This window comes from Felis catus (genome assembly GCF_018350175.1).
Source record: "Felis catus isolate Fca126 chromosome F1 unlocalized genomic scaffold, F.catus_Fca126_mat1.0 chrF1_random_Un_scaffold_34, whole genome shotgun sequence".
NCBI lineage: Eukaryota > Metazoa > Chordata > Mammalia > Carnivora > Felidae > Felis > Felis catus.
Window position 1 is genome coordinate 66,397 of NW_025408522.1, and position 13,953 is coordinate 80,349.

General features: G+C 36.5%; 2 protein-coding genes across 17 annotated transcripts in view; one reads left to right on the forward strand and one right to left on the reverse strand.

The window, feature by feature from the left end:
- Window positions 1-5,901, forward strand: part of LOC123383644 (protein FAM117B-like) — a 29,817-nt gene extending 23,916 nt beyond the window's left edge. Inside the window, exons 5-6 of the mRNA XM_045051624.1 lie at window positions 5,127-5,175; window positions 5,373-5,901. Of these exons, the coding sequence (XP_044907559.1) occupies window position 5,127 (1 nt within the window). The 3' untranslated portion in view covers window positions 5,128-5,175; window positions 5,373-5,901. The remainder of the gene's footprint in view (window positions 1-5,126; window positions 5,176-5,372) is intronic.
- The window catches only part of LOC109496868 (ankyrin repeat domain-containing protein 26-like), a 243,408-nt gene that overhangs the window by 37,789 nt on the left and 191,666 nt on the right, over window positions 1-13,953 (reverse strand). For 11 of the 16 annotated variants that reach the window (XM_045051605.1, XM_045051610.1, XM_045051609.1 and 8 more), the window contains 4 exons: window positions 9,539-9,829; window positions 8,787-9,001; window positions 7,315-7,543; window positions 910-955 (listed from right to left, as the gene is read on the reverse strand). The exons of 2 other annotated variants lie outside the window; for them this stretch is intronic. In XM_045051605.1, the coding sequence (XP_044907540.1) occupies window positions 910-955; window positions 7,315-7,543; window positions 8,787-9,001; window positions 9,539-9,829 (781 nt within the window). Of the gene's footprint in view, window positions 1-909; window positions 956-7,314; window positions 7,544-8,786; window positions 9,002-9,538; window positions 9,830-13,953 lie in introns of those variants that run through there. 3 more of the 16 variants (XR_006593567.1, XR_006593564.1, XR_006593561.1) reach the window with 2 other exon arrangements.

Sequence of the window (13,953 nt, forward strand, 5' to 3'; positions counted from 1 at the left end):
CAGCTGATACCTGAAGGACAAGGAAAAAGTATGCTAGGTAGAGGGAAGAAGCACATACAAAGAGCTAGAAGTGAGGAAGAACACTTGTGCAATTATGGGTAGTTTAGTTTGACAAGGTGCTAGAGCAAAGCAGCAGTGTAGGGCAAATAGTGAGAGACAAGGCTGAATCATCTGGCAAGAAGCAAACTGATTTGGGTGTTTTCATTCCATGCTAAAGAATTTGAAGTTTTACCCAAGGGCAAAAGCAATGACAAAATCAATGAGTGATGATTGAAACCCGTTACCTGTCAATGACAGCTATATGACCTCTAATTACTTAACCAAGCATTACTAAGACGACTTTGGCTTTTTGGGTCTTCTATCACTGGCAGAAACAACAATTTGATAAAGCACACCTTTTCTGAGACTTGTGCAGGTTGACAGTTCCATAGGGATGGCACCAGTGAAGGAAGATTGTCGCCAGAAATAATAACAGATATATAGACTTAGGGAGATTGAAAAAACTTCTTTAACGTTTATTTATTTTTGAGAGAGAGACAAACCACAAGCGGGCAGGGGCACAGAGAGAGGGAGACACAGAATCTGAAGCAGGCTCCAGGCTCTGAGCTTTCAGCACAGAGCCCTCTGTGGGGCCTGAACCCACCTGAGCTGAAATCAGTCGCCCAACTGACTGAGCCACCTGGGTGCCCCTAGACTTGTGGGAGATTTTAAAAGAGCTATGACACATGAGGACTAAATGAGGAAGAAGTGTGTTCTTCATTATGCTCATGCTTTTACATTTTTTTAGATATGTACAAAAAATGTGAATGTAGTATCTATTCTCCAAACAATGGAAAGGGATGCCATTTACTATTTATAGTTTATTTCAGAAATCAATGATATCTAACTTCAAACATTTTGGCAACATACCTTCTTCTAGTGCTCTGGTTATTCTTTCCTCCAACTCCTGCCGCGTCTGAAATAAGCCAAATATTATTTAGAATGTGTAAGGTAAACAAAAGACATGGTAGGGATTATATATAGCTTAGGACATGTGGTCTTGAAATAATACTTGTACAGATTAAGACAAAGTTAGGGATTGCTTAAACAGAAAAACTATCACATGAATAAAATAAATTCCTACCTATTTTATTTTAGTTTTAGATAACGGAGAACAGATACATACATACACGTGCACACACACACACACACACACATATATATGTATATATATGTATACATATATACGTGTGTGTGTATACGTATATATACGTATATATATGTGTATGTTATATATATAATATATTGTGTGTATTATATTAATATATATAATATGTGTACATTATATATATATATATATATATATATAATGCTATTTATGTGAGTCTGATAAAAAGCACAATTAATATTGATCTATTGAATATGTATAATCTCTGAAACGTGATGTTGGATCTTACTGGGACAAAAAGTTTAAACAAGAATCATATTGTATACTGAATTATTACTTGGAAATGATTAGAAATACTGCCATTTATGAAAGTTTAATCAGTTTTTTACCTTAATGAATTGTTCCTTAAAATGGGCTTTCCATTTTTTCACTTGTAGAAAAACAAAATTTGAAGGAATGCTTTTTGCTGTTAATTTTTCAGGACTGACTCTTAAATACATATAAAATGAAGAAAGTGGGACTGTCTTACTGTCATGTGGAAATTCTACTGGCAAAAATTGAGTAAAAATGTTTTGCTATCTGTATTATGACTAAAACACTTATTTCCTTTCATATGCACACAAAGATTTCAGAAAATCTCTTTGAAGAAAGGAAAAATAGGGGGTTACAACAGTTTCCAAACTTAGCTTCTGATTTATAACTTTCTCCATTAGCGATAAGGAAAACAATATACAATTTTCAATTGTAACTTTGTTTCCTTTCTCCAAATTAGGACCAAGTTTTGAAACACTTGACTTATTAAAGTTATGCTTATCCACTTATGAAATGTGTATGAATATTTCCAACTACAGGTGACCCATGAATAACACAGGGGTGGGGTACAGTCAAAAACCTGTATATAATTTTTCATCCCCCCAAAACTTAATTACTAATAGCCTACTGTTGACCGGAAGCCTTACCGGTAACATAAACAGTCGATTCATACATGTTTTGTACAGTAGAATAAGCTAGGGCAAAAATTGACATTGAGAAAAACGGAAGGAAGAGGAAATACACTTACAGTACTGTACAGTATCCAAAAATAATCCATGTGTAAGTAAAGTAGACCCACACAGTTCAAAACCATGGTGGTCAAAGGTCAACTGTATATTACAACTGTTCCTGTAGAATGTACTTATTAACATCTTTCTTAGACAAGGTAGCCTCTCCCTGAATGCCCCAAATGGGCTCCAAAATAGTGTACAGAACATAATCGACACTGTGGTGTTAAGGATTCCAATGTCTTTACAAATTTAGGTGTGAGGACAAATGTTTTGGCTGACATGCTTCCCAATATTTTCAGAGACTGTTTTCCCTAATACCTTTTTTTTTTTTTTTTTTTTTAATTTTTTTTAACCTTTATTTATTTTTGAGACAGGGAGAGACAGAGCATGAACGGGGGAGGGGCAGAGAGAGAGGGAGACACAGAATCGGAAACAGGCTCCAGGCTCTGAGCCGTCAGCCCAGAGCCCGACGCGGGGCTCGAACTCATGGACCGCGAGATCGTGACCTGAGCCGAAGTCGGACGCTCAGCCCACTGAGCCACCCAGGCGCCCCAACTAATACCTTTTTTTAATTGAAGTATAGTTGGCATACAATGTTACACTAGTTTTTCAGTATACAAATTCAGATTGGACAATGGTATACACTATGCTATGCTTGCTACCGCACATGTAGTTACCCTCTGTCACCATACAACATTAATACAATATTATTGACGATATTCCATATGCTGTATTCTTCATTCCTGTGACTTATTTACTTTATAACTGGAATTTGTACCTCTTGCTCCCCTTCATCTATTTTGCCCATACCTCTCTACCCACCGCCCCTCTAGCAACCACCAATTTATCCTCTGTAGTTATGATTCTGTTTGTTCTCTTGTTTTGTTTTTTTTATATTCCACATGTAAGTGAAATCAGATGGTATTTATTTGTCTTTCTGCGATTTATTTCACCTCACATAAGACCCTCTAGGTCTCTCAGTGTTGTCACAAATGGCAAGATCTCATTCTTTTTGATAGCTGAGCTATATTTCCTTGTATACATATTACACATTGTCTTTATCCATTCATCTCTCCATGGACACTTAGGTTGCTTCCCTATTTTGGTTATCACAAACAATATTTCCATAAACATAGGGATGCATACAACTTTTCAAATTAGTGTTTTCATTTTCTTTGGGTAAATACGCAGTAGTGGAATTAATGAATATCTATTTTTAAGTTTTTGAGGAACCATAACACTTTTTTGACAATAGCATTATATTCAGGCCTTATAATATGAATGGGACAACATGAGTATACCAGACTTATAAAATTAATAACTCAATACCAGATGATGGGGGAAAGCTTTATTCAAACAATTTTATATTACCATTAATAAATATGATATAAAATATAAACCACGTTTTTTATATGACATGACTTAAGGAGCTACCAAGGTAATGTTGCATCTTTTCCCAAAAAGCTCTTTTCCTAAATATTTACCTCTGTGACCTTTATGTTTATATCTAGGTAAAAACTGTGTTTCGATGGTGAAAATAGCTTTCAAGTCCATGAATAAGAACACGTGTACTTTTATGTATACCTTTCCATTGATCAGAAATATAAGAGGGTGAGAAAATTATACACAGAATAACTATATATCAGCAAATTTTAATTCAAAGAACATTTTTAAAGGATTTTTAATTAGAAGGATTTTCCCATTAACTGTTAACATACAAATATGGCCCATAGAAATCTAAGGTTCGGTTGGGGACACTGCAGGATTGAGGGACAAGGGAGTCACAGCCGTAGTCTCCATCTCTCCTTTAGTTAGACAGCTCTACTTCTCTCTGTTTTACACAATACAGTTTAATGCAAAAAAAAAAAAAAACTATGTTCTATTGTTTGAAAAAAAATTATTTTGAAGATACAAAAGTCACTAATTTGGTCAAAATCCCGAATTTTGCGTAATAGAGAAAAAGGGCTCAGAGAGAGTGTACTTTGCCTGAGGTCATGAAAGCAACTAGATGCAGACCAGGAATACACTTGTGGTCTTACCAAGCCTACAGTTCTATGCCAGTTACTTCCTCATAGTCAGGAAGAATACGTGTATTTTAAGTATAATTCAGAGAAAATGAATACATGAAACTTTGCCATGTGGCTCAGTAATGCTTAGGTATGAGGCACACAATAGTAGCTCTCTAACTAAATTACAAATTTTAAAGTCATGAATGAAAATAAAGGAACAGAAATTATGTTAACTCCTTTTAGTAGCCGTCAATTTTTAAGCACAACTTTTTAAATTTTTTTTAACGTTTATTTATTTTTGAGTCAGAGAGAGACAGAGCATGAACGGGGGAGGGTCAGAGAGAGGGAGACACAGAATCTGAAACAGGCTCCAGGCTCTAAGCTGTCAGCACCGAGCCCGATGCGGGGCTCAAACTCACGGACCGCAAGATCATGACCTGAGCCGAAGTCGGCCGTTTAACCGACTGAGCCACTCAGGCACACCAAGCACAACTTTTTTAAACCACAGGACAGAGAACTTGAAAGAGAAAATCTTTAGGTGAAGCAAGCAAGCTGAAACTGAGGAAATTCTTCCTGAAAGCATTATTTATTCCTTCCAAAGAAAATTTGTTTTATCAAAACCAATCAACAAATGAGTGAACCCATGGTGTGGTTATTTATAGCAAAATTTAAAACCCAACACAGATTTCTCTTTCCCTTCTAGCATGCTTCTGTCTAACCTCTCATCATTCGTTGGTATGTACAAAAGACACAATTCACTTTATTTATAATTTAAATCCAGTCGGAAATTATAGGTGAACCTTCACTTCTCACATGTGGACTTATCTCTGTCTCCCTCCCGATGGGAAGGGAGACTTACCTAACGGGCGAATTTGGGAGAAGGAGCTAAGCAGTGCTTATGTGTTTCTGGATCTCCTCTTTGAAAAGATGTGCCTGCCCACAGCAACATGAATTTGGGTCTGCTCTCAGCTCTGTGGTAAGCACCCGGCCCCCGGGGTGGGGGTCAAGCATTTGTTTCCTCAATTTACAACTGTGTGGGGAAGTGCCCAATTTGGGAGGAAGCCCAAAGTGGCTAACATAACCTAAATCATATCCTCCAATTTGTTAGTGTGTATTAGTAATAAAGCTACTAAGTTTCTCTCCATCTCCCTGTCTCCTGTGTTCTGAATTTAGAAAGAGAAGAGCAGGGTTACTTGCCGCCTACCCAGTGTCACCTGTCACAGCTCCACCGAGGAAAAATGACTAGACAACACTTACAGAAACATTCTCTTCTTCCTTGACTTCATAATTAACGTACATTGTTCAAAAGCATAGTTCACTCGAAAGAGAGAAAAAGTTGAAAGGAACCATTTTAGGAACAAACATAGAAAGTCAGACAAACTGAGGACACAGAGGAATACATTCCAAATGAAAGAACATGACAAAACCTAAGAAAAAAAACTAAGTGAAACAGAGATAAGTAATGTACCTCATAAAGAGTTCAAGGTAACAGTCATAAAGATGCTCAGTGAATTCGGGAGAAGAATGAATGGATCCAGTGATAACATCAGAAAGAGATAGAAAATATAAAAAAGAACGAATCAGAGCTGAAGGATACAATAACAGAAATGACAAATACACTAGAGGGAATCAACAGCAGATAAGAAGATGCAGAAGAACAGATCAACAATTTGCAAGACAGGGTAGTAGAAATCATCCAAGCCGCAAAACAAAAAGAAAAAAGAATTTTAAGAATGAGGCTAGGTTAAGGGACCTGTGGGACAACATTCAGTGTAATAATACTTGCATTCAAGGGGTTCCAGAAAAAGAAAAGACAAAGGGGCAAAGAACTCATTTGAAGAAATAAAAGCTTCATTTTAAAAATTCAAATATTTGCTTGATTTAGCTACTTATAAAATGCTCTACAATCACTCATCAAGATATTTTATAAAAATAGAAACAAAAGTGGTATAAGTCAAAAAAAAGGAAAAAGAAAAAAGAGTGCCATATATAAGAAAGCAATTAAAGATGTATTCTCGTGTAAGAAAATAGCAACACTTTTAACTTAAAAGAGAAATTAACCTTTTTAGTGTTACAAGTTGATTTAATTCATAAAAAGGACTTACCATGGATTCTTTTTTTTTTCCTTTTTTTTAGAGTAGCCTCCATGCTTAGCGTAGAGCCCAATGCAGGACTTGAACTCATGACCCTGAGATCAAAGCCTGAGCTGAGATCAAGAGTTAGACGCTGAACTGACTGAGCCACCCAGGCACCCCCATGGATTCTTTTAAATAGTAAACATTCATATGTCGTTAAGTGTTTGGAGGATGATCATTCACTGGCATACAGGGGTGCAAAAACTGGATTATAGCAAAACTTTCAAATATTAATGAACCACTGCCAACTGAAAATAAGTCTAAGCATCTAAGTGTACCCGTGGTTACCAGGCAATAACATTTACTTTCTAAAATCAAATTTAAATGAAAGCTTTTCAAGAAATTTAACATGGGTAAGTTTAGTTATATTTACTGAATACAGTTAATGTTAGGTGTCTCTTGTGGCACACCTGGGTGGCTCAGTTGTTTTTAGTGTCCAAATCTTGATTTTGACTGAGGTCATGATCTCATGGTTTTGAGACTGAGCCCCACATTCGGCTCTGTGCTGAGCAGGCAACCTGCTTGGGATTCTCTTTCTCCCTCTCCTTTTGCCCCTCCCCTGCATGCACTCACTCATTCTCTCACTAAAATAAAATAAAAATAAGTATCTCTTAGAAATGAGAGATCAAGGGACTAATATATATATATAATATATTAATATATTAATATATAATTAATATTATATATTAATATTATATATTAATATTATATTAAATATTGTATATATTATATTATATTATATTATATTATATTATATTTTATTATATTAAAATTATATTAATATTATATAAATATAATATATATTATATAATATATATTATATATATATATATAAAATTTACCTCAGTTCTTTCTTAGCACATATAATGCTGACTTTTATCTCGTATGTGCTAGTTACTTAAACAACTCAGAATTTCGCCAAATTAAAAGCAACAACATCAGATATCTGAAACCCAAACTAAACAGATAATATAACTAACCTTCCACAAGGAAGTCTCCCTGTCGTCATAGGACGGCCGTGGGTTTAAGGTAGGAATCACTAAGTTTCCTCTTGGAGTAAGGTTTCCATTGAGCACTAAATTATTTTCAAAATGTCCACAATAAGGTGGTTCCAGGCCTGGGCTCATAGTAAGGGTCCTGAGTAAAGTTTGGTCCTGCTGTCTCTCCTCAAGAAGTTTTGTATTGCTCTCTGACAGTCTCTCCATAGCCCTGCGAAGATTAAAAAACCACAAATACATTTTCTTTTTCCCTAAATCATTCCTAAATGACTTACATTTTTTTAAGTTTCCATAATAGTAAATAGCATTTGCCATTGAACAGTGTTTTAACACTGAACATGTGACGGAGCACACGTAGTATCTAAAATTATACTTTTAAAATTGTTCTAAAGAAATACTTATGTTTCCAGGGGGATTTCTAACTAACAATTCAAGTTAGGGAAGGGAGAGAAGTGGCTATCAGTGATGTACATGGCTTAACAAATAATACTTGCTGTCTTCTGGAATGGCTGTACTGACAGGATCCTTCAGGATGCCATTATGTATACATACTTATATTTAGTAAACCTGTTTACAGATGTAAAACTAAACCATCCCTCAAAGACATTTTCAAGCGTTTGCTTTCACCACTCTTGTACATTTCACTTATTATCTCAAAGAAACTGAGCATTTGACACTGAGGAATCATTGAGACCAACAATCTCTAGGGGAGATAGTAGATGACAGACGTGTGATCAGAAAGAACTAAAACAGCTACAGAGGCAATTAGCTTATAACAGTTACCAAGGCACTGGAGGCAGAATCTGCCCTTTCTGTCTTCAGTCTTCCACATGCCTCCCTCCCACCATGGTGCTCTTTTTAGCCACTTTGGAAATTATACTCCCCTTCAGCCCTGTGTGAGTCTTTCTGTATTTCACCTGGATGCCTTTATGTAAAGTAGAAAAAGCATAAAGGATAGTTTGTCTCAAGGCGCACTCTAGTAATCATACCAAAGGTCACAGTCAAGAGAATAAATGTACCAAGCTGCCAGGATGAGTAGTAGTAGTACTTGACCTTTTAGGTTAAAGATGTAATCTTCCAAAAAGAAACTCTTCGACATTTCTATTTAGGGTAATTCTGACAAGCAATTTTATAATAATACGCTTCTAAATGAGAAAGCTTCGAACAATGCACTTAAAGACTAGCAGATCCGATCAATGGAAAATATACAGGGCGGGGGGTGGGGGGTGGGGTGGGGAAGAGGTCCTGCAAAACCGAAAAAAAGAGAAGGGATGCAAACTGTCCTGGACTAACATTTCAAAGGTAAGTTCACTTATAAACCTCATTTTCCAAAATGACACGATCTAGTTGGCTTTCAGTTCCTACTCATCTCATGATCATGGCTCCACAGAAATTATGCTTTAGAGGCAAATTAATAAGCTAAATTTCTTGTCTATGATTCTGTTTTGACTTACCTGTTCAGCTTATTTCTCAAGGACTTTCTAAGTTTTAATTCTTCTAGGTAGAGTTGCCTGTAGGTTTCCAACTCTGTTTTAGTAGAATCTTGAGAAGTCTTCATTGTAGAGACCTGAGATTCCAGATCTTTAATTCTACGTTCCATTTGATTTCTCGTTGAAGCATGAGCATTTTCTCTTAACTGGTCCAAGTCTTTTCGAGCTGCTGCTTGTGCCTAATGAAAAAAAATTAACAGGATAGTTTCAAAATAGGTATAATCTGAATAATTCATTATACCTGTTTCCTTTAGTTCGGAGTCAATGATTCAGAGAGCAATTTTAAATGGAAAAAAGCTCAAGTGTAAAATATTTATCACCAATGTCAACTGAATTAAATATGATTTATAAAATTAAAGTTCAATCATTCCTGTATTAGTATTCACGCAATCTGATAATTCAAATAATAGAATCAATGAGAAAATTTTAAAACTCAACAATAAACTTAAGAATAATCCAAGTACAGTGCAATTTTTAAATCATAAATTTTCTTTTCCTCTTCATAGTGAGGCTAGTTGTTTAAATCATCATTTTTTTCTTATCCTCTCGATTTAGTAGGAATAATGATGAAAACTGAAATCTTTAAAGGGAGGAACAAATGCCTCCAGAAATCTACAAATTACCATAAAGCAAGTAGAGGAAACCCCTACAATACATCTATCCAAAATGTAATTTGCAGTAAAATGCGTTAAAGCACATTAGGTCAATCAATTAACCTGTAAAAACAGATTGACTTCGTGTAATTTTTCTACTATGTCCAGTCGTGCTCTTTCTTCAATCTCCTGTTTATACTGCTCCACTTGACTGCGTTCTACCATATTCATTTCTATAAATTGTTTCAATTTTACTACTTCTTGCTGTAACTTCTTGTTGTTGCTCTCTAGTTTTTCACGTTCTTCTTTGAAAGCTTTCATTGATAATAACTCTTGTTGAAGAACTTGATTCTTTGCATCCAGGTGTAGACATTTTGAAGATGTAGTTTCCAGTTCTGTTGTAAGGACATCAACCTGTGTGAATAAAACACTATAGTTTGGAAGGGAGTGAAAAGAGTCTAACTCAAAACTACTATGAACATTTTTTTTTCAGATTTTAAGTAATCTCTATACCCAGTGTGAGGCTTAAACTCACAATCTCAAGATCAAGAGTAACTGAGCCAGCCAGGCACTCAAAGTTTTAAATAAACTCATTTGCAATAAAATGTTACCTGTCTTAGAATGTGGAACCTTAAACAAGTCAGAAAATCAAGAGACACGTTAAAGACATTAGGTGTTACTGAAATAGATCTTTGCTATCATTCTCTTTAGTACACAACATTTGCACTTGATTCTATATTTTTATTATTCTATGATTTTTTCATATCTTTCTTTCATAAAATAAGTCTCCTCTTAGGAGAAAGTCTCTTAGCCCTTCCCCCATCTTAACACTCCATAACTTTTAAAGAAGTTTTAGCAATATCATATTGACTTATGTATGCCCAAGTCAAAAAATACGTCCCAAGATAAGACTCTGGAAATAAGACTCTAATTCATGAATCTATAAGTAATGCTTCTAATGCCACGGCCTGTTTCTGAACTGCAAATGTTTTATGCTAATTTGAACTGCATTCCCAGGAGAAATGATTCTCCGGGATGTGTTAAGAAATCACATCTCCCAGTATAAAACTTTAATTGGATGATCCACATATGTTTTTGAGGCAAAAAAAATTTTTAATTCAATACTGTTATCTTGTAATCCTTTGTTACTTTCTCGAAAATAAGAGATCATACTAAACAAAAACAACCACAACAACAAAACTGGCTGGAGTTTCAGTGATGCTGAGTTGGGAACGACTTCCGTCCATTCTATATGATTGGTAAGACAAGGTGAGTGGATGTGGTGGTTTTATAAATTCATTGATACTTCTGTGAAAATCCCTCCCCTTAAATATATGCTGGCTTCAGTAACTGGTTTCTAGTGAACAGAATATGCAGAACTGCTGTGATTTTTAAGGCCAGCTTAGAAAATGTGATACAGCTTCCATCTGACTTTCTTTCTCTAGGGAAGCTCACCCTTAGAACGCAGCCACCACGTGGTGAGGAATCCCAGGCTACCTAGTGAGTCTTCATGTAGATACTCCAGCTGAGACTAGCCAACGTCCTAGCCAAAGGCCAGCCTCAACAGCCAAACATGTGCGTGAACAAGCCTTTAGATGATTCTAGTCTCCAGCTTCCAGTTATGTCAGCTGATGCCAAATGAAGAAGAAATGAGTTGCCCTACTCTTCTTTGCCTAAACTAAAGTTTGGTGAACAAGAGGAATGCTGTTTTGAACTACTAGGTTTTGAGGTGGCTTATTATGCAGCAGTCAATTACTACCACAGATACTGATACTAAAAATGGTGTGCTGCTATTCAAAAAAACCTAAAACTAAACTTCCTTTGAACCAGGAGGTAGGTGGAACCTGGAAAGCTGTAGAAAAGCGTAAGAATGAGACCCAAAAAGGGCCTCCACAAGACTCTTAGTGGAAACCTGATGGCCTGTGAAGAGGCTGACAGCAAGGGTTTCTAAGCAAGTGAAGAAAATGACACTGGAGGAAAGGGAAGTCATGCTACAAAATACCTGAAAGTAAAACGGATAGGAAAGAGAAACTAAAGAAAGACTATGCAACTGAAAGGAACCAGGACTTACTGGGTTCAAGTATCTGTTTCTCATTTACACCTCTCTACATGTTGAACTGTCAAATAATGCTAAAATAAAGAAATGGCTTTTGGGTTCAGAGAAAATCCAGGGTGCTACCAGGAAAACAGAAAGATTTAAGGTATACCTCCAATTTCTTTAAGGATCTTAAGACTATAAGATTTTTTTTAAAGTAGGTTCCACACCCGACATGGGGCTTAAACTCAGCACCCAGAGATCAAGTGTCACATGCTCTACCAACTGAGCCAGCCAGGAGCCCCAAGAGTAGACGCATTTTAAAGGCATTGTCCTATAAGAGCTTCACAGGAAACCTGAAGCGAAAAGCTTATCTCAAAAGGACTTGGGAGGGTCGCTTTGCTAAAACACGGCATGAAATCCAGTAATATTTACAGAAAACTAATAAAGGTAAGAGATTTATTGTAGCAAACATGCTATTTGCTACCTTGGACTAAAAGGGGCCAAATCGTGCAAAATGAAAAGAGGCCTTTGGGTCTTAGAAGTCCCACAGGGAGGAAGCAGGATGAAAAAACAGCTGCAAAAACAGGTCATTCCTTGTGAAAAGGAAGGAACCAAGAGCTTAAAGAGTAAAGAAAGGAAAGAGACATGGAGAAAGTATTCCCGTGGTTAGGACTAAGTCCTAACTTAAGAACTGACAACATGCATCAGGCTATATTTCAAAACTCTTATGGACTAGGGTGCTTACCATCTTCTTTTTCTGAAAGAAGGGTGAGTCCTCAGCAGTTGACTAGAATGTTGCATTTGTGAGTGGTAAATAACTGTCTCTTTCATTCGCAAGTCCTCATATTGAGAACACTTGCACTCAAGGGGCTATACTTGAGATACCATAACCCAGGCAGCTTATTCCCACTGCACCCGATTAAGATGGTAAGATCTTGGACTCAAGCCCTGAACCTGAGGCCATGATAGCCGAGACTTGGAGGAGGTATTGGAGGGGGAGGGGAGTGAATGTATTTTTCAGATGGGAGGAATTTGTGGCCAGTGGGTAAAGCATACTGCTTTTTAAAGGTGTCCATAGGTTTTAAATATTAATTCCACAAAAAAAAAGACCATGGAACAACCTTAGTGACTTTCTCCTAATGAACAGAATATGTGACTATGATCCTGTGTGTATTCCAAGTCTAGGTGACAAAAGGCGATTCTGCCTTGCTCTGTATCTCAGGCTGCTTACTTGGAATCTAGCTCCCCATCTAGTGAGGAAGCCTAGGCCGCAAAGAGGGTCTAGGTGTGTCAGTTTAAGTGTTTCTGCTGCCTCCTGAACTGAAGTCCCAGGCAACAGCATCAACCACCAGACGTTAGTGAACAAATCTTCAAATGCATCCAACCCCAAACCTTTCAGTTGCCCCACCTGAAGCTGAGCAGGGCAGAGAAGAGACTAGCTGTCCTGGCCACACTTTTCCTAACAGATTTGTGAACAAAAGAAATCTAACCTTTGGGGAGTTTGTTAAGAAAAAAACAAAAATGATAAATTGAAATGTGGATTAAAAAAAGAGATAAGATTCATAAACTTGTGTAGGAGAAATTGGTCTCCATTAAAGTAGGATGTAATAAATGTTAAGATTAATTTATTAACAACCAATGGTGCTAATGAGAAGAAGCAGATAACTAGAAGCAAGATCTAAGAAGTTTTTCTCTCAGTTTTTCCCCAGCTAGGATCATATTAGCTGCTCATTTTCCATATATGGCCTTTATTATGTTGAGGTATGGTTCCTCTAAGCCTACTTTCTTGAAGTTTATATCATGAATGGATGTTATAGTTTGTCAAATTCTTTTTCTGCATCTATTGCAATGATATGACTTTATGCTTTTTTGAAAATTAATATGAGGTATCACATTCATTGATTTGCAAATATTGAACCACCCCTGCAAACCAGGGATAAATCCCATTTGGTTATAGTGAATGATTGAATGATTTTTTAATGTTTATTTATTTTTGAGAAGGAGCACAAGCAGGGGAGGGACACAGAGAGAGGGAAATACAGAATCTGAAATAGGCTCCAGGGTCCAAGCTGTCAACAGAGCCTGACACTGGGCTCAAACCGACGCTACCATGAGATCATAACCTGAGCTGAAATTGGATGCTTACCTCACTAAGCCACCCAGCTGCCTCTGCCCCCGGTGAATGATTTTTTAATGTATTGTTGGATTCAGTTTGCTTATTTTGTTGAAGATTTTTGCATGTTCATCAGAGATGCTGGCCTGTAATTCTCTCTGTGGTGTATCTGGTTTTGGTATCACGGTAAAGATGGCATAGAATAAATTTGGAAGTTTCCCTTCCTTTTAAGTTTTTCTGGAACAATTTGAAAAGGACAGGTTAATTTTTTTTTTTTTTTGTATTAGCTCTTCTTTACATGTTAAAATTTACATCTGAAGGCATCTGGTCCTAGACTTGTGTTTGTTGAGAGTTTTTTGAACCTGATTCAGTTTCCTTGCTGGTTAT